This window comes from Lathyrus oleraceus, chromosome 5 (genome assembly GCF_024323335.1).
Source record: "Lathyrus oleraceus cultivar Zhongwan6 chromosome 5, CAAS_Psat_ZW6_1.0, whole genome shotgun sequence".
NCBI lineage: Eukaryota > Viridiplantae > Streptophyta > Magnoliopsida > Fabales > Fabaceae > Lathyrus > Lathyrus oleraceus.
The window spans coordinates 302195358-302214122 of NC_066583.1; the positions used below are offsets into that span (position 1 = coordinate 302195358).

An 18765-nucleotide genomic window follows, 5' to 3' on the forward strand; every position below is an offset into this window, starting at 1 on the left:
TGGTGGTTGCTTCTTGACATGAAACTTTGCACATGGTGTAGAGATGTTGATGGAGCATATTGCTGAATTTTTCTCTCTCTTTTTATTCTTATGTTATTATTTTTATCTTGATTTTTTATTTTGCATTTGTGTTAACACTTTTATTTTATTTTATTTTTAATGCAATTAACATCTAACAACTAACTTTTAATTCTTTTTACTTCAAATTTTTATTCATCTTTTAATTACTTGGCTGATTAATCTTCTGTTGGTGTAAGCTCTAGAGGCCAATACTTTTGGTACTTGTATCGAATTATTTATTAATAATAAAATGTTTTTTCTTTATTATGTGTGTTTAATAAAGTCCCTAGAATAGTTAGTTCGTTTAATGTATCAAGTGTGACTTAATCATGAGATCCCATTAAACATAAGGATATTATTCTTAAAGTATTTGTAGTCGAGCTTTATTGTGAAGTGGGATAACATTAAAGCATTAAGACAATTATGTATATAAACTGATGATCCCATCTCATAGATCATGGATAAGGAGTTATCAAGTCTTAAACATAAGTATGAATATTAGGAGTAATATTTATATTGGACTAACCCGCTATGAGAATACTACATAAAATGTTATGCATAGTGTCATAAGTTATTCTCATGATGATAATGGTGTATACCATCCTTCGACCTGAAACCACTATGGACCCTAGATGTAGAGTCAAGTGCTTTATTGTTGATCAAACGTTGTCCGCAACTGGATCACCATAAATACAATTGATGGATACTCTACGAAGCATGTTGAGGGACATGAGTGACCTAGATGGAATTTTGCCATCCTACGTAACAGGATAAATGTCTAAGGGACCAATATTCAACTGGACAAGGATGACACGGTCTATGCCTTGTGTTCAATATACACATGAGTTCAAAAAGGGTAATTGTACATACAAGTATTATCACAAAAAGGGATTTTTCAGATCACATGACATTTTCGAGTCTTGGGTAGCAGTGATGTGTTGCTAGATACCACTCACTGTTTATTATGTTAAATACGTGATTTAATATAACAGCCAATGTCGCGAAAACCTGCAGGGTCACATAAAAAAGGACGAATTGATGAGAGATTGAGTAAATAAGGAACAATGTAAGGTATAGTGCACTTAAGTGAATTGTAGAACATCGTAAGGTACGGTGCACTTACGTAGAATATGAAATATGGTAAGGTACCACGCGCTTAAGTGATTTTCGGTATACCATAAGATATGGGCCACATACACTTAAGTGGGATTTTTAGCTTGCAGCCTAGACAAGTGGTTCTATAGATAGAACCCTTCTGTAGAAGCATTTCACTTGATGAAAATTCATTTCTCTCTCTTCTCTCTCTATCACACACACACACTCAAAGCCTTCATTCATAGCAGCTAGCAAATGAGACTGAAGGAATTCGTTCGTGTGAACTGAGTAGAGGTGTTGTCACCATTCAACATTCGTGATCACTCCTTTGATCTGCATCAAAGGTTTCAATCACTACAAGAGGTAACAAATTCTATCACTGATCATGCCCATTCGTAAGGATCACTAAAGGAAAAAAATTAATTTCTACTGCATTTTGGATCGCAATTTTCCTTCAGTGGTATCAGAGCCACTTACGAAACCATGCATCTGATAACTGATTATTTTCTGTATTAATACGATTAAAAGACAAAATGAATTAAATAATAAATGAGTAATTAAATATGTCATCATGTGTGTATGATTTGGATGATTGATGTTGACTATGCTTCGGAATGCAACGTTAGTATGGTGAAGCAGCGATATATCGATCGTCCATAGGTTACACAAATGAGATCAATCAATTTATATATATGATATAAGTATTTCTGATACAAAATATGGTATATATGATATAATGTTTCTATTTCATTCATTCAAACACTTAATGGTTGTTATTCCTTTGAGCGATCAATGGCATTTGCTTCGGAATTCGACATTAGTATGGTGAAGCAATGACGTGTTGATCAATCATACTGAATTATCAATCAAGGTTTGTTTGAAGGTATGAAATTGCTGCATTAGGGTTCATGACGGTACAAGGGTTGTGTTGTCAAAGAGTTATGCAATTAGGATTGTGACTGCACAAGAGTTGTGCTTTAAAGTATCAAGTGTTGATGCAAAAAAAAGACGTCGATTTCAAATGAATTATTTATTAAAATTTTGCGTCGAGCACTGCCCCTAACAACCCCGCAAAGGGCGCTTCCCCCTTGAACCCCGTCCGCTGAACGGTCAGCGGAACCCCCAGCTAACTCTGCGTAGTGTGATCAACCGCCGAAATTTAATTTGGTTTATTTAATTAACAGAATTTAAATTAATAATAATAATGTGTTTATTATTATTGTCTTGTGGTGATCAGTTATGACATTAGTTTTCCTTTATTTTGTTTTTGGGATTTGAAAATACGACTTGCGTGTCATGCCTTTTTAATCTCTAAATGTAACTTCTTTTCTCATCTCACTCCCTGTATGTAAAACGAGTTTTTTCATGTAATGTAATGTTATGAAGAAAGAGAAGAATACAATATCAAATGGGGACAACCTTGAAGATATTGCTTGGAGAAGCTTAGATCGTTATTAGGTTAACTTAGGTTGTCTCATTGGCTTGGGGGAACAATTGCGCTAGGGGCATAACTGTTTCATTTTGTATGTATGTTGATGCATATGAATGTATGTTGATGCATGTAAGAGATGATTTATATGATAAATAAGCCGGTGAGATCAAAATAATTACAAATTCCCTCAAATTAAATATTAAGTTTATGCTTTCCAAGTTTTAGCGCTTATCAAGACTAGTATCGATTAATGTAGGTTTCTCCTACGCGGGGTGCATGTTCTATATTAGTAAGGTGTGATGGGATAATTGTAATATCCAATTGCTAAAACAATGGGTCAAACTTAACTAAACAAATTATAATAAGATTATATACATTTAGAAGCAAGAGTTGGAAATGATCCATATGATGGATTGAAATAAGGAGTTATCCACCCAACTAAAATATTCGAGAGTTGTATTAGATACAATTGGAAGGAGTTCCTACCTAAATAACCTAGTTTTGTGTAATCCATATACGCGGACTTAAAACAAAGTGAAATGTGGATCTCGACCCACTAGAAAATCTTCCAACGGGATTTTTCGAATCAAATGGTGAGGGTCATTTATTTTGAGTAAATTAGTGGGAGCATATTTAATTAAAGGCCTAACTGAATATGTTATTTTAATGATACTTATATTTTCAATTTTTTTTCATGTAGATTACCATGACAACAAACACCTCTAACAACATTTTGCGATCAATCTTTGATAAAGAAAAATTATTTGGGGCAAATTTTCTGGATTGACACCGAAATTTGAGGATTGTCCTCAAGCATGATAAAAAGTTGTATGTCTTAGAGGAACTTGTTTCTAAAGAGGAACCTCCTAGTTCTGTACCTAAGGAGGAAATAGGTGCTTATAAGAAGCATGTCGATGATGCCAATGGAGATGCTTGCCTCATGCTAGCTACCATGAACTCGTAGTTGCAAAAGCAACATGAGAATATGGTAGCGTTCGATATGATCGAACACCTGAAGATGCTCTATCAAGAGCAGGCAAGGCATGAAAGGTTTGAAGTTTCAAAATCCCTTTTTTAAGGAAAGTTAGCTGAGGGAGCCCCTGTAGGTCCCCATGTGCTCAAGATGATTGGGTATATGGAGAACCTTGAGAGGTTGGGTTTCCCCCTTGGAAAGGAATTTGCGACTGATTTGATCTTGCAATCGTTGCCAGAGAGCTTCAGTCAATTTGTCCCTAATTTCAACATGAATGATATGGACAAAACTCTTCCTGAACTACTAGGCATGTTAAGAACTGTTGAGCAGAATCTGAAGTCAAAAGGGAAGTTCATTCTGGTGATCGGAAATGGAAAGAAACAGAACAAAAGGCCCACCAGGGAGGGTGGTAAAGGGAAAGGAAAGTAAGTTGCCAAACTCAAACCCACTTCTCCTGCTTTGAAGCCTAGTGGAGGTATAGCAAAGGATTACACTTGCTTCCATTGCGGTAAGATCGGACACTGGAAGAGAAATTGCACAAAGTACCTAGAAGATAAGAAGAATGGAGTAGAAACTTCAACTTCAGATATTTTTGTTATTGAAATTAATCTATCTACTTCTGCATCATGGGTATTAGATATTGGATGTGGTTCCCACATTTGTACCAATGTGCAGGGGATAAAAAGGAGTAGAGATTTGGCAAAAGGTGAAGTTGACATAGGAGTTGGAAATGAAGCAAAGGTTAATGCTTTAGCCGTAGGAACTTATGTATTGACTTTACCTAGTGATTTAATAATTTAGTTAGATCATTGTTATTATGTACCTGCAATTAGCAGGAATATTATTTTCGTTTCTTGTTTTGACAAGTTTGGTTTTTCATTTATAATAAAGAACAATTGTTGCTCCATTTATTTGAATGATATATTCTATGCTAATGCACAAATGAACAATGGACTATATGTCCTTGATCTTGAAATTCCTATTTATAACATTAATACTAAAAGGATGAAACCTAATGAGTTAAATCCGACTTACCTTTGACATTGTCGATTATGCCACATAAACGAGAAACGCATTTCCAAACTCCATAAAGATGGACTCTTGGACTCTTTTGATTATGAATCATATGAGACATGTGGATCTTGTTTAATTGGAAAGATGACAAAGTCTCCATTCACAAGAAAAGGTGAAAGAGCTAATGATCTTTTGGTCCTCATACATACTGATGTATGTGGACCACTGAACATACCAGCCAGAGGAGGTTTTCAGTACTTCATCATATTTACTGATAATTTCAGTAGATATAGTTATGTGTATTTAATGAAACACAATCAGAGTCCTTTGAAAAGTTCAAGAAATTCAAGAATGAAGTACAAAACCAACTAGGTAAGAATATTAAAACTCTTCGATCAGATCGAGGTGGTGAATCTTTAAGCCTAGATTTTGATGACCATCTGAAAGATTGTGGGATTTTATCCCAACTTACTCCTCCTGGAAATGGAACGGTGTATCTGAGAGAAGAAATCGAACCTTGTTAGACATGGTCCAATCCATAATGAGTCACACTAATCTTCCAAACTCCTTTTGGGGACATGCACTATTGACAGCAACTTACACACTTAACCATTTTCCATCCAAAAAGGTTAAGAAGACATCATATGAGATATGGAGTGGTAAGAAACCACATATGTCTTACATGAAGATTTGGGGTTGTGAAGTTTATATGAAATGACAAATTTCAACTAAGCTTAAGCCCAAATCTGACAAATGCTTATTTGTGGGGTATCCTAAAGAAACAAGAGGGTATTACTTCTACAATCCTTATGAGGGCAAAGTGTTTGTCGCTCGAACTGGAGTTTTCCTAGAAATAGATTTTATTTCCAAAGGAATCAGTGGGAGGAAAGTAGAGATTGAAGAAATTCAAGAACCACAAAGCACTGATACACCTATGGAGGAATTAGAGCAGGAAACACAAGTAGTTGTGGAAGAGTAACCTGCTCAAGTAGAACAAGACCAGCGTAGGTCAAGCAGGATACATCACCTACCTGAGAGATATGAATATCTCATAATTGATCAAGGTGAAGTATTAATCATTAATCAAGATGAGCCAATGACCTACCAAGAGGCTATAACTGGTCCTGAGTCTAAGAATTGGCTAGAAGCCATGAAATTTGAAATGGATTCCATGTACATAAACCAGGTTTGGACCTTGGTAGAGCCTCCTGTAGGAGTTAACCCTATAGGATGCAAGTGGGTTTTCAAAAGGAAGACTGACATGAATGGTAAGGTACATACCTATAAGGCAAGACTAGTTGCAAAAGGATATAAACAAATTCATGGGGTTGACTATGATGAAACCTTTTCACCAGTTCCAATGCTTAAATTTGTTCGAATTTTACTTGCTATCGTTGCATATCATAATTATGAAATATGGTAGATGGATGTCAAAATGGCTTTCCTTAATGGGAATCTTCTTAAGGATGTGTACATTACATAGACTAAAGGATTTGACATACCAGAATAAGCCCAAAATATATGCAAGTTACAAAGATCAATATATGGATTGAAGTAAGCTTCCAGAAGTTGGAATCTTTGTTTTGATGAAACAGTAAAACAATATGGATTCATCAAGAATGAAGATGAGCCTTGTGTCTACAAGAAGGTTAGAGGGAACATGATCGTCTTCCTGTTATTATATGTAGATGACATATTACTCATTGGAAACAATGTCCCTACCCTACAACAAGTAAAGACTTGGTTGGGGAAATGATTTTCTATGAAGGACCTAGGTGAATCAGCCTATATATTAGGAATCAAGATCTATAGAGATAGATCACAAAAACTGCTTGGCCTAAGTCAGAGTACATACATGGACAAGGTGTTGAGACACTTTAATATGCATGATTCCAAGAAAGGATTCATACCTATGCAACATGACATGTGTCTATCAAAAACACAATCCCCTTCAACTAAGGAAGAAGGGGATCGTATGAATAAGATTCCATATAGACCTGCAATAGGATCTATCATGTATGCATGTTATGTACTCGTCCAGATGTCTCGTATGCTTTAAGTACAACGAGTAGGTACCAATCAGATCTGGATGATGCTCATTGGATAGCTGTCAAGAATATCCTTAAGTATTTGAGAAGGACTAAGGACTCATTCTTGATATATGGATGTCAGGAAGAGCTTGTTGCAATCGGATACACCGATGCTAGCTTCCAGATAGATAAGGATGACTTTAGATCGTAATCTGGTTATGTGTTCTGCTTAAACGGTGGCGCTGTGAGCTGGAAAAGTTTAAAGCAAGATACAGTTGCTGATTCTACAACCGAGGTCGAGTATATTGCTGCCTCAAGTGCAGCAAAGGAAGCTGTTTGGATCAAAAAGTTCATTAGTGAACTTGGCATAGTTCCTAACATTGTGGATCCCATTGGTCTCTATTGTGATAACAATGGTGCTATTGCACAAGCTAAGGAGCCTATATCTCACCAATGATCCAAACACATACTTAGGCGTTATCACCTCATTTGATATATAATAGATAGATGAGATGTGAAAATATGCAGAGTACCTACACTTTACAATATTGTTGACCCACTGACAAAGCCTCTTGCGCAGCAGAAGCATGATGTCCATATTAGATCTATAAGTATTAGGGGTATGCTTGATTGGCTCTAGTCCTAGTGGGAGATTGTTGGTGTAATCCCTAGAGGCCAATATTTTTGGTACTTGTATCGAATTATTTATTAATAATAAAAGTCTTTTTCTTTATTATGTATGTTTAATAAAGTCCCTAGAATAGTTAGTCCGTTTAATGTATCAAGTGTGACTTAATCATGAGATCCTATTAAACATAAGGACATTATTCTTAAAGTATCTGTAGTCGAGCTTTATTGTGAAGTGGGATAATATTAAAGCATTAAGACTATTATGTATATAGACTGATGATCACATCTCATTGATCATGGATAAGGAGTTATCACGTCTTAAACATAAGTATGAATATGAGGAGTAATATTTATACTGGATTGACCCGCTATGAGAATACTACATAGAATGTTATGAAAAGTGTCATAAGTTATTCTCATGGTGATAGTGGTGTATACCACCCTTCGACCTGAAACCACTATGGATCCTAGATGCAGAGTCGAGTGCTTTATTATTGATCAAACATTGTCTGTAACTGGATGACCATAAAGATAGTTTATGGGTACTACACGAAGCATGCTGAGGGACATGAGTGACCTAGATGGAATTTCCCCATCCTGCGTAACAGGATAAATGTCTAAGGGCCCAATATTGAACTGGAAAAGGATGACACGGTCTATGCCTTGTGTTCAATATACACATAAGGGAAAAAAGGGTAATTGTACATACAAGTATTATCACAAAAAGGGATTTGTCATATCACCTGACATTTTCGTGTCTTGGGTAGTAGTGATGTGTTGCTAGATATCGATTATTGTTTAATATGTTAAATATGTGATTTAATATAATTTAAAATGTCACGAAAACCTATAGGGTCACGCACAAAAGGACGTATCAATGAGAGATAGAGTAAATAAGGAACACCGTAAGGTACGGTGCACTTAAGTAGAATATGAAATATGGTAAGGTACCACACGCTTAAGTGATTTTTGGTATACCATAAGATATGGGCCACATACACTTAAGTGGGATTTTTAGCTTGTAGCCCATACAAGTGGTTCTATAAATAGAACCCTTGTGCAGAAGCACTTCACTTGATGAAATTTCATTTCTCTCACTCAAAGTCTTCATCCGTAGCAGCTAGCACTGAGATTGGAGGAATCCGTTCATGTGGACTGAGTACAGGCGTTGTCACCATTCAACGCCCGTGATCACTCCTTAGATTTTCATCAAAGGTTTCAATCGCCACAAGAGATAACGGTTTCTATCACTGATCATGCCCATTCGTAACGGTCGCTAAAGGAAAAATTTTAATTTCCGCTGCATTTTGGATCACAATTTTCCTTCATCTTCATCATCTCAAATCATCCATAGATGAATATCCTTAGGTTGATTCAATCTTATTCAATTCAAACATGTTGATAATTGGTCCATTGATTATTTTTGACACTTTGAGTTGATGATAGGTTATCCCTTGGAGAAGCATATGTTTGGGTCCTTTGATTTGTTGATAGATGATCACTAAGTGATTATTTTTTAACACTTAACATATAACCTTTATATTATGCAATGCTAAATTCTAACTCCTAACATTTAAATTTGAGAAATTTAAATTCTTGCACATTAGCATTCATGCACTTCATCTTCATATCATTTTTATTGATCATTTGTTCTTTATCTTGTTATCCGATGTAAAATGAACAAAAATATGATAAAAATGGAAAAGACCAAAAAGACTTAATCTTCTTCTTTGTGAGACATAATGGACCATGGACTTTTATGACCTTAGCACATCATACAGTATTATGGACAAAATGGACTTTGTATGTAACCTTTGCTTGGGACTTAATTTGATGGACTTAGAGGATTTGTTAGGACACATGCATTGGACCTTGGACTTTTGTGATTGACTTATGCATAACTTGGAGTTTATGAGGACTTATAATCTTTTATTGCAAGAATGGCTTTCATTCATGGCACTAGCCTAGGGAGACATGCTTTGTAATTCCATTATCCACTTGTTAGCTTAGGACACAATGCACACACAAGGCTTTCTCTTGAGCTACCTTACAATGAGATCCTTTATTTCTTGCAATATCCTTTGTATTCTTCATGTATCCCTCTCACCGCTTTGGTGTACTTGTTTCCTCGCTTTCCTTTGTTTTGTTGTTGCTTGTTATCCAACCTTAGGATCTAGAATCGTTCTCACCATTTTAAAATAATAAAATAAACCCTTGATCCAACGTCAAGTGGGATTTTCTTAAATCAAATTCAAAACACAATAAGATACTCTTAGAATTGTACGCTACGAGTCTTAAATGGTGGAGAAGGAGTGAGAATGGATTTTTCCTACCCTCATTCTGAGTATTTTGGACACAAGACGCTTGACTTGGTAGTTTGAAATATTCACCTATACTCATAGTCTTTAATGCAACCCGAAGTCAAATAATCTCTTTTCAAAACCTAAAAATAACATCAATTCATCAAATGTGATTTTGCGCCTTAGGGCATCACGCTAAAAATCCTTTTCAAGGAATAAAACAACCAACAAACAAACATTTTTCACTCAGAACTACGAAGCTCTGACTTCCTTATTGCACGAATGAGGATACGTAGGAACAAGGGTTCAAAACCTTGGCGAGCACACGAATAAAAAATTCATTTACACTCTGTATTCCTTTAGCAAATAAGCATTGAGGTAACGACACCCAATAAAGCGAAAGACAATCTAGATGGTTCCCATCGAGTACGATGGATGTGAGGGGTGTTAATACCTTCCCCTCGTATAACCAACTTCTGAATCCGCTCATGGTTACGATGACCATTCTTTAAGGGTTTTCCCGATATTTCCCCTATTCTTCGGGAAAAAATAAAATCTGATGGCGACTCTATGTACTTTTCGCGTAGCGATATTATGCATCATTCGAATGATAACCTATGAGCATCATTCTCTGACTTAGATCATCTAGTTTCTTCCATAATTGTTCAGGTACATGCCTGAAGCCCATTGATCCAAACACTCTAAGATGACTAACATTCGGCTTCCTACCTTTCCAAGCCTCATAAGGAGTCTTCTTGACCATCTTCTTGGTTGGACATCTATTTTAGTATGTATATTGTTGTCGAAGCTACTTCAGCTCAAAATCTCTTTGGCATATCTTTAGCTTCCGACATGCCCCTAGTCATGTTCAGTATACTTCGATTCTTCCTCTTAGCTATGCCATTATGACGAGGTGTATTGGGTGCAATAACCTCATGCTTTATACCTTCATCATTGTAAAATCTAGCAAATTCTCGAGAAGTGTATTCACCACCACTATCAGTTCTCAATTTCTTCAACTTGCATCCACTTTTCTTTTCGACATGCAAATTGAACTTCTTGAACTGTGTGAATACCTCATTCATCCTTTCAATAAGATAAACCCACATATATCTAATGGATTCATCTATAAAGGTTAGGAAGTAGTAGTTACCTACATTCAACATCACTTCAAATTGTCCACACACATCAGAGTGAACTAACTCTAGCTTATCCTTCGACCTCATTGGCAAGTCATGCTTGAATGCTTTCCTAGCCTGCTTTGCTTTGCAACATTGCTCATATACCTGACTTGGTTCCTTCACCTGAGGTAAGCCATACACCATCTTCTTCTAGTTGAGCATACCTAAACTTCTGAAGTTTAGATATCCATACCTATGATGCCACAACCAGTTCTTATCTTCTTGTGCAGTCGGAGCAAGACATTTATGATCAAATGGGTTGATCTTTACTTTGAAGGTCCTGTTGTCTACCAAGGGTGCTTTCAGAATTAGCGTGTCATCACTATGATACACCTTCATATGATTCTTTTCCATCTTCATGGTGTACCCTTTTGCAAGTAATTGACCTACACTTATCAAGTTACTTGTCATCGATGGTACATACAACACATCAGTGATGCTGGATATTCGATCATCCTTCCTGACAATAGAAATATCTCATTTTCCACCTAATGTGATGTGCCTGACATCTGTAAACTTTATCACTTTCTCAAATGATTCATCTAGCTTGGTGAACCAGGTTTTATTACCAGTCATGTGGTTACTGTATCCTGAATCCATGTACCACGTGTTGGTTTGCTTAGTGTTCGACTGTGTGTTGACCATGAATAGTACATCATTATAATCATTATCTTCAGCATGTGTATAGAACTTCATCGGTATTTTTTACTCGTGCTTCCTTCTTTCTTCGGCAGTCTCGAGCATAATGACAAAATCCTTAACAATTTATGGCAAATTTCTTCCCATAATACTTGTTTCCCATGCCTTTCTTGATCGAATCAAAGTGATTCTTTAATTTCTTGCTTGATTTATCATCATTAGAAAGATTCTTACCATTTTCTTTCCCAGATTTCTTGATGAATTTTGCTTGTAGTGCCTGTTCATCCACCTTCTCCCTTTTTGAGTTCCTCTGCTTCAGCCTCATCTCACGAGCCTCTAATGAAGCTTGAAGTTCTTCTAACTTCATCTCATCTAGGTTCTTGGACTCTTAAATTAACACTCTAATGTAATCAAACTTTGCAGTCAGAGATCTCAACACTTTCTAAATCTTCTACAATGATTGATTCATCATACGATTTCATCTGGTTCATTAGCAACACCACACGTGAAATATATTCTAAGACGTATTAATATTGCTTCATCTGAGTCATCTCGAATTTCTTTCTCAACGTCTGCAACTTCGCCCTTTTCAGTTTTTCATTTTCACCGTACAAGCTTTTCAACTTGTCTTACGCTCCTTTCGCTGTTTCTTCTTTGATAATCTTCTCAAACACATTAGAATCCACACACCAGTGAATTAAGAATAGAATTTTTCCATCTTTCTTTTTTCGTTCCTTATGCGTAGCTTGCTAAGCATCATTTGCATCGCTTCCAATGTTGATACTCCATCATTCACAATTTCAAACACATCTTGAAATATGAAAATGACATTCATCTGCGCAACCCACCGTTCATAGTTCTCTCCTTTGAAAACCGGTTGATTTTCTGGAAATTTGAGTTGATGTTGTTGTTCTGTTTTCCATTACAGATTCTCTCTGAATCACAACCAGACTCCTTGATACCAATTTTTTGGAACATAAATTTTCAAGAAAGATGAAAGACAAAGAAGAAGAAGAGAGAGAAGAAAGAAAACTGAAAACTGAATTATAAAAATTAGGATTGAGTGAAGTTCTGTTTACATTATACAAAGTCATTTATATAGGAAACTAAAGCTCAAACCCAAACTATAAAAACTGACCCAAGTCCAAAATGTAAAATACAAAATCACAAGATATATTTCGACATTATTATATGTTGTATTCGACTCTGTTGAATACAACTGACTACGACAACTTCGACTAGCTACTTCGACCTAGTCGAATGCTAACTCTCAATCAGAACTTTGAATTACAACTTCTAACATACATATGAATAAAGAATGGAAAAATAAAATAGAAAAGATATACCGAATGAAGTTAGCGTGAAATTTTTTCCAAAAAGATAATGATAATAAAAAGAAGAAAAGTATAGTTACTTGATGTTGAAGGAAAAAATAGTATAATAAATAATCATGGCAATTTGCAATTTTCAATTCCCCTTTTATTTGGTAAATTTGCTAAAATAAAAGTGTGTTCAAATATATTTTATTTTAGATCAATGATGTATAGATAAATAGTTGTCATATGAGAGATTATTTGAGTGTGGGAAAAGAAGTTCCCAAACTTTTTTGAAATTACTCTCAAGATTTTACAAGGTGTTATCCTACCACGGTTAAAAGTAAAAAATATCCATATTGTTTAGAGATACATTTTCAAAAGTACCTTTTTCTACACATCATTCAGTACAAATGAATGAGCCATTTTTATTTTGTCAAAATTTAATCCGGAGATGGACCTCTGTATAATATAAGGGTGAGTATGTAGGTGCATCTACGTAAACATCCTTAATTCAAAATTAAGACAGTTTTACGGAGATGCATCTCCGGACATGTGTTATTCATAAACCCGCACCAGACTCTTCCCTCTTCCTCCTTTATTTTTCTGAAAAGTCACTCAAAAAACTCTATTTGAGCTCTTTTCCTGCAAACCATTTCTAAATCCTATTTAAGCAAGTTTCATCAAGCTTCATTCACTTCATTCTACTTCATTTCCTGCAAAGTTACTTACTTCATTCAAATTTCTCATTCACAATTCTAATTAGGTAATTTTCTCATTTCATTCTTTTTTGTGTGTGTTTTGAATGATATATCAGGTAACATAGGTTGTTTAAGCTGCATTAGATAGTAGTACAGTCGAAATAGGAAACGATATAGACATGCAATTCCATTTGGTTGGAGGTTAGGGCAACAATGATGTTTTTGCCACTGCTAAAAATTGCGAGTTCATCCGGAGATGCATCTCCGGGTTATGTCTGAACTGTTTTCAGAGATGTATCTCCGAATTTTTGCTTGGCTGCATTTTGGTTGAATTTTTATGTGGCTTTCTGGTTTTATTATAGGTTGAATGGATGAAAACAACCATGACAAAATTAGGCTCGGTAGTGTGTCCCAATACGCGTTTGTACCACATGAGAGGGCAATGGGTAGGATTACGAGACCACAAGTTGATGGTACCTCGTTTGATGTTTCACAAGGTCGAGTTTCACAACCATCAAGTTCTACTTCCCATAGTCGCTTGTCTCAGGAATCTACTTCACAGGGCCACATGTCCCTAGCCGATAAAGCCCTTGGAGCCCTTAAAGCCCATGAGGAACCCGTTGTTAGTTCTCTATAAATAGTTATCCAGGAAGCCCATTTGACACCTTCTTACTTTATCTTTATGGAGACCATGCTGCTAGGCATGTTTGAGAAGGAAAGGTATATTTATTTACCTTTGCATTACATTTGTTTTAAACTAATTTAATCGCGGCTGATGGTGATTTTTTTACACAAGCGTCCATGTTTAAAATTTGTAAGCCACAGAAGAAAGATATTAGATTTGGAACAGCCCGACGGTGACTGGTTCAAGAATGTTATTCGTTACTCTGGTATTGTCGATTTATGTGTTGTTGCATACACTATTATAAACCATGGCATGCATATGGAATTTGCATAGAGACGACATTCAGAGACGTCATTTTTCCACCTTCATTTTGGCAAGATGACCATCACCCTGGATGACGTCTCATGCCTCTTGCATATTCTCGTCAAGGGAAAATTATTGGCCCATGAAAGGCTCGGTCCAGAGGAAGCCAACGAGATACTAGTTACATATTTGGGGGCTAACCTAACTAAGGCCGCAAATGAGGTAGCTGACACCAGAGGTGCTCATGCTAGATTTAAATTCTTGGAAGAACTTTATAAAGACCACATATAAATGGCTATAGATGCCGACGATGATGATATGCATGTTGAATACCACTGACAATATGCATTGAATTGTTACCTCTTGTTCCTTGTTGGCACGTCCATGTTTGTGGGCAAAAGTGCAACCTACATCGATGTGGTCTACATTAAATACTTCATCGACTTGACAATGATTTACGAGTACAATTGGAGGGTCGCCTGTTTGGTCTACTTGTATTTGAAGATGGGCGAGGATTGTCTTTGGAAGACAAAGCAGATGACAAAAAGTTGCACACTGCTTACGGTAATTTACTATATTAATATTTTCATAACTCTTTTGTTACACTTGCTATTAATATACTATCTGAATCATTTTTAGGGATGGATCATCTTCCACTTTCCTCGTAACTCTGGGTGGGAACTTGTGCATGACTATATTGAGGATTGTCCACGTGTTGTCGCATTTTCCCCGTTCAAAGGGAATCAGGCAATCAAGCCATTCCGGGTGTATCTTGGTCGTCATGTAACATGTGAGATTACCTTTTGCCCATACGACGGTCACCTCCAGACGCGACAGCTGAACCTCATGTTGCGATACTCCGGATGTCTAGCATGTGGGCCATGTATGATGAATCCATATTTGCCCGAGTGAGTGATGCGCAAGTTTAGGTATTTGCAGATTATTCTATGACACCTGTTAGAGTTTGCTCCTCCCACCGTTCGCCGCAAAGATCTTGATGTGATAATTGAGGATTTCGAGAGTCATTTGGTACTAGAGGTGTCAACTCATGTGCATTGGGCTTATGTAGACGGTTACATGACATGGTTCTATAGGGTGTCACACCTATCATGACACTAGACACTCCTAAAAGATCACATAGGTCATCTAATTAGGAGGTACTTGAGGTGGATGACCACACTCAGGATGTAAGCAGCACTTATCGGTGTATTATGGATATGACGAGATCGGGCATATAGGCAAAATGTTTTGTGGAAGGCAGTCCCCAGTTGTCCCCCGTAGAAGACATTATTGTCGTGGCACAAAATGTCTTGCATACAGGCGAGAAGTCAGGGGTTAGACATACTCAGTAGTTTATTCTTGGTTGTATTGTTTTTATTTTCAGAACAAGTTATGTATGGTCAATATATTTTGATTTTATTTTAATTAATGTGACTTATTTAATCTATGTGTAGCATGTTTGAGTCAATTAATGTATTCGTTTTTTTTTTAAAATTATAGTCTAAAATGACCTAAAATATAAGCTGACCTCAAAAAATTTAAATGTTGGAACAATATCATGTTGCCTTAAAATCATTAGAGATTTTTTCGAGATGCATCTCCGGATACATCTCAAATAATATACGGAGATATATCTCCAAACTATATTTTATTCAAAATGGATGGCTATAAAAAATTATGAAGATTTGTGTAATTTTAGGTGCGTCCAAATTGAACTCCCGGCCTGTTTGTTTTTCTATTCAATATTTGGAAAAACCTTTTTCAATCTGCCCCTTAAAATGCAAGTTTTTTTATCAAGAAACACATTTCTGGTAGTTTGTTTAATCTCTGAAAATACACTATATGGGAAGATTCAATTTTTAACAGAATACTGTCTTTTGTTTAAGCATTAACATGGATGAGAATGATACAACTAAGAAATGACACCAAAATAAACATGCCCCAAATGATAGACAGAAGAGTGGAGCTGATAACATGCTGTGTTTGGACTTGAACTGGTAAAACTTTCGAAAGCATAAAATGTATATTCTGGCATTGAATTCAAACTTTCAGTCTTTGCACAAAAGTAAGGGTGCGATCATTTGTAGTTTTTTAAACAAAAGAGCAGTGTTCCTCTTTATTTCTGAGAAGTTTCCTTCTACTCTTAGTACATTCTTACACCTGCTCTCTTGCATGGGATTATTCTTTTATCCTTTCCTAGAGTATAATTGAATGGAAATGGCTCACCCTCAATCTCACTCTAATGATGAGAATGTCAGAAGCAGTATATGAAAATGAGGACGGGAGGGAGCCATTAGTCCAATCTTTTTTTTCCTTCCTGATAGTAGCATATTTACATTGCATACAGTATATTATACAGTCGTATAGGCTCTTTGTGCATGAATCAAATCTTAGAATTGTAGTTGCTTCTTTTAAAAAAAAATTGCTACCAAAACAACAAAAATATCTATCAGAATTCAAACTCGGCTACGGACACAAATTGTTTTCAAAAGGAACGACACCAATGCGCCACAATATGTACAATAACAGCACAGATGTTCTTATATATAGTTGGATAATATAATATATAAAATTTTAAAAAAAATCGGTCAAACTCTATCTCAGCCCACTGGTGAGATGGAACAAAAAGAGGAAATAGTTACGGTTTTTCCTGTTGAGACTCAATCAACAAAGTGGCTGAAAGACAGCAAGAAGAACTCTAATAAGAAAAAACCCTTTATGAGAAATCTTTGGGAAACAATACAATCAAGTCAATGACCATGGGGAAATCTAGAGGGCATCATGATCTTTGATATTATTCTTAACTGAATCATGGTTCAGGTTCACGCGGAATGCTCCATGGCATCTGCTAGGTTTTCTACTTTCATTTATCAGACATTCTTTTCTGGAAGTATGAGCCGAAAAAACTAAAATCAAATATGGTAACTTTGCCTATTCAACTACACTTCACTAGCTAACCAATATCCAATCACGCATTGAACACAGTCATCTAATATCAAAGATCATGAACATTGAAATGTGGAAAACATTAGATTAGAATTGGCAAAACATCAAGACACTAGACTAGAACATTGTATACCAGTCCACCACACCAAATATCATCCCTCAAATAAACATACCAACCATTTCAAGTTGAACAACACGTACACAATATGCAATGCATTAAACCCAACACCATATAGACAACATATGAAAACACTATTTTTTTTTGAGCTAACATATGCTAAGAAGATCACATGACTTTATTAATCTATATGCTCATATAATAACTTTATTTATAACAATTCCAAGTAGTAGTTCACAGGATTAATTACTAATAAGTCATAAACTTTGTTTAAACTTCCACAACAACAAAATTACATCGAATTCAATGAAAACAATTGCATCATCCAAAACATTGGTTTTTTTTTTCTTACACAATTCAAAGTGACTAAATCAAAAGGTGCTAAATATTTACTTTTTCTTCTTCCCGGCAACAGTAACCTTCTTACCTTTCAATGTCCTGCAATTGTTCTTCGTTCGCTGTCCTCTACAAGGAAGTCCCTGAATATGCCTTATTCCTCTGTAACACTGAATCTCCTTCAATCTCTTAATGTTAAGTGCATTGAACCGTCTCTGAAATTCACAAATCAATCAAACCAAAACAATCAATCACAAAACAGAATAATAGAAATCCATAAACAAAAACAAAAACAAAAAGAATCGGAGTTACCAAATCTCCTTCAATCATGTATTTGGACACTTCTTCTCTAAGGCTAATAAGCTCTTCTTCACTCAATTCCTTTGTAACTTTATTAACCATTTTGATATCAGTTAGAATCTGTCTCGCTCTGTTCCTTCCAACTCCATGAATGTACTGCAACGAAAATTCAATTCGTTTGTTGTTTGGAATTTCAACACCACCAACACGAACGCACTGAATGGTTAATCTTTGAACCTGCAATTACTTCAGAATCAGAATCGTGTTTTTTATCGTTAATATGCGAAAATTTGAAACCCTAATCACGTTACCTTTGGCTTGGGAGTGTTGAAGACAGGGAGAGAAACTCGATTGGAGAAGTGGCCGTTGCTGGTGATTGAGAGCGAATGTGCCACAGGCATTGCAAGCATTTGTACCATTCTAGTTGTTCTTCTTCTCTATACTCTCCAACTGCTTCTGTGAAAAATGGAGTTTACACCATAGCCATATCCTTATCATTATCCCATTTCAGAAACAGTGATTTGAATTCGAAAGCCCGTTAACACGCTTTCAGTTTGGGCTTTGTATCTGAACCCATTTCTGAAGCCCATTATATTTAGGCCCGTAATAAATTGTTTAGATGTAAGCGTTGAAAGAAACAAATTTAAAACTTTTAAATAAGTCAATATACAATTCTATAAAATAAAATTTTTAAATTTAATTTTTTAACCTTTGTTTTAGAGTACAAGTTGGTATTTTTATTTTATTTAAATCATCTTCACCAGTGCAT

The 18765-nt window shown here is 35.8% G+C and overlaps 1 protein-coding gene across 1 annotated transcript; it reads right to left on the reverse strand.

Moving 5' to 3' along the window:
* Window positions 1–17537: 17537 nt before the first annotated feature.
* LOC127084128 (30S ribosomal protein S13, chloroplastic) lies at window positions 17538–18559 on the reverse strand. The gene is made up of 3 exons (XM_051024524.1): window positions 18308–18559; window positions 18009–18233; window positions 17538–17911 (listed from the first exon to the last, which is right to left on the reverse strand). The coding sequence occupies exons 1-3, from the start codon at window positions 18413–18415 to the stop codon at window positions 17750–17752; spliced, it is 495 nt and encodes a 164-aa protein (XP_050880481.1). The 5' UTR covers window positions 18416–18559; the 3' UTR covers window positions 17538–17749.
* Window positions 18560–18765: the final 206 nt, after the last annotated feature.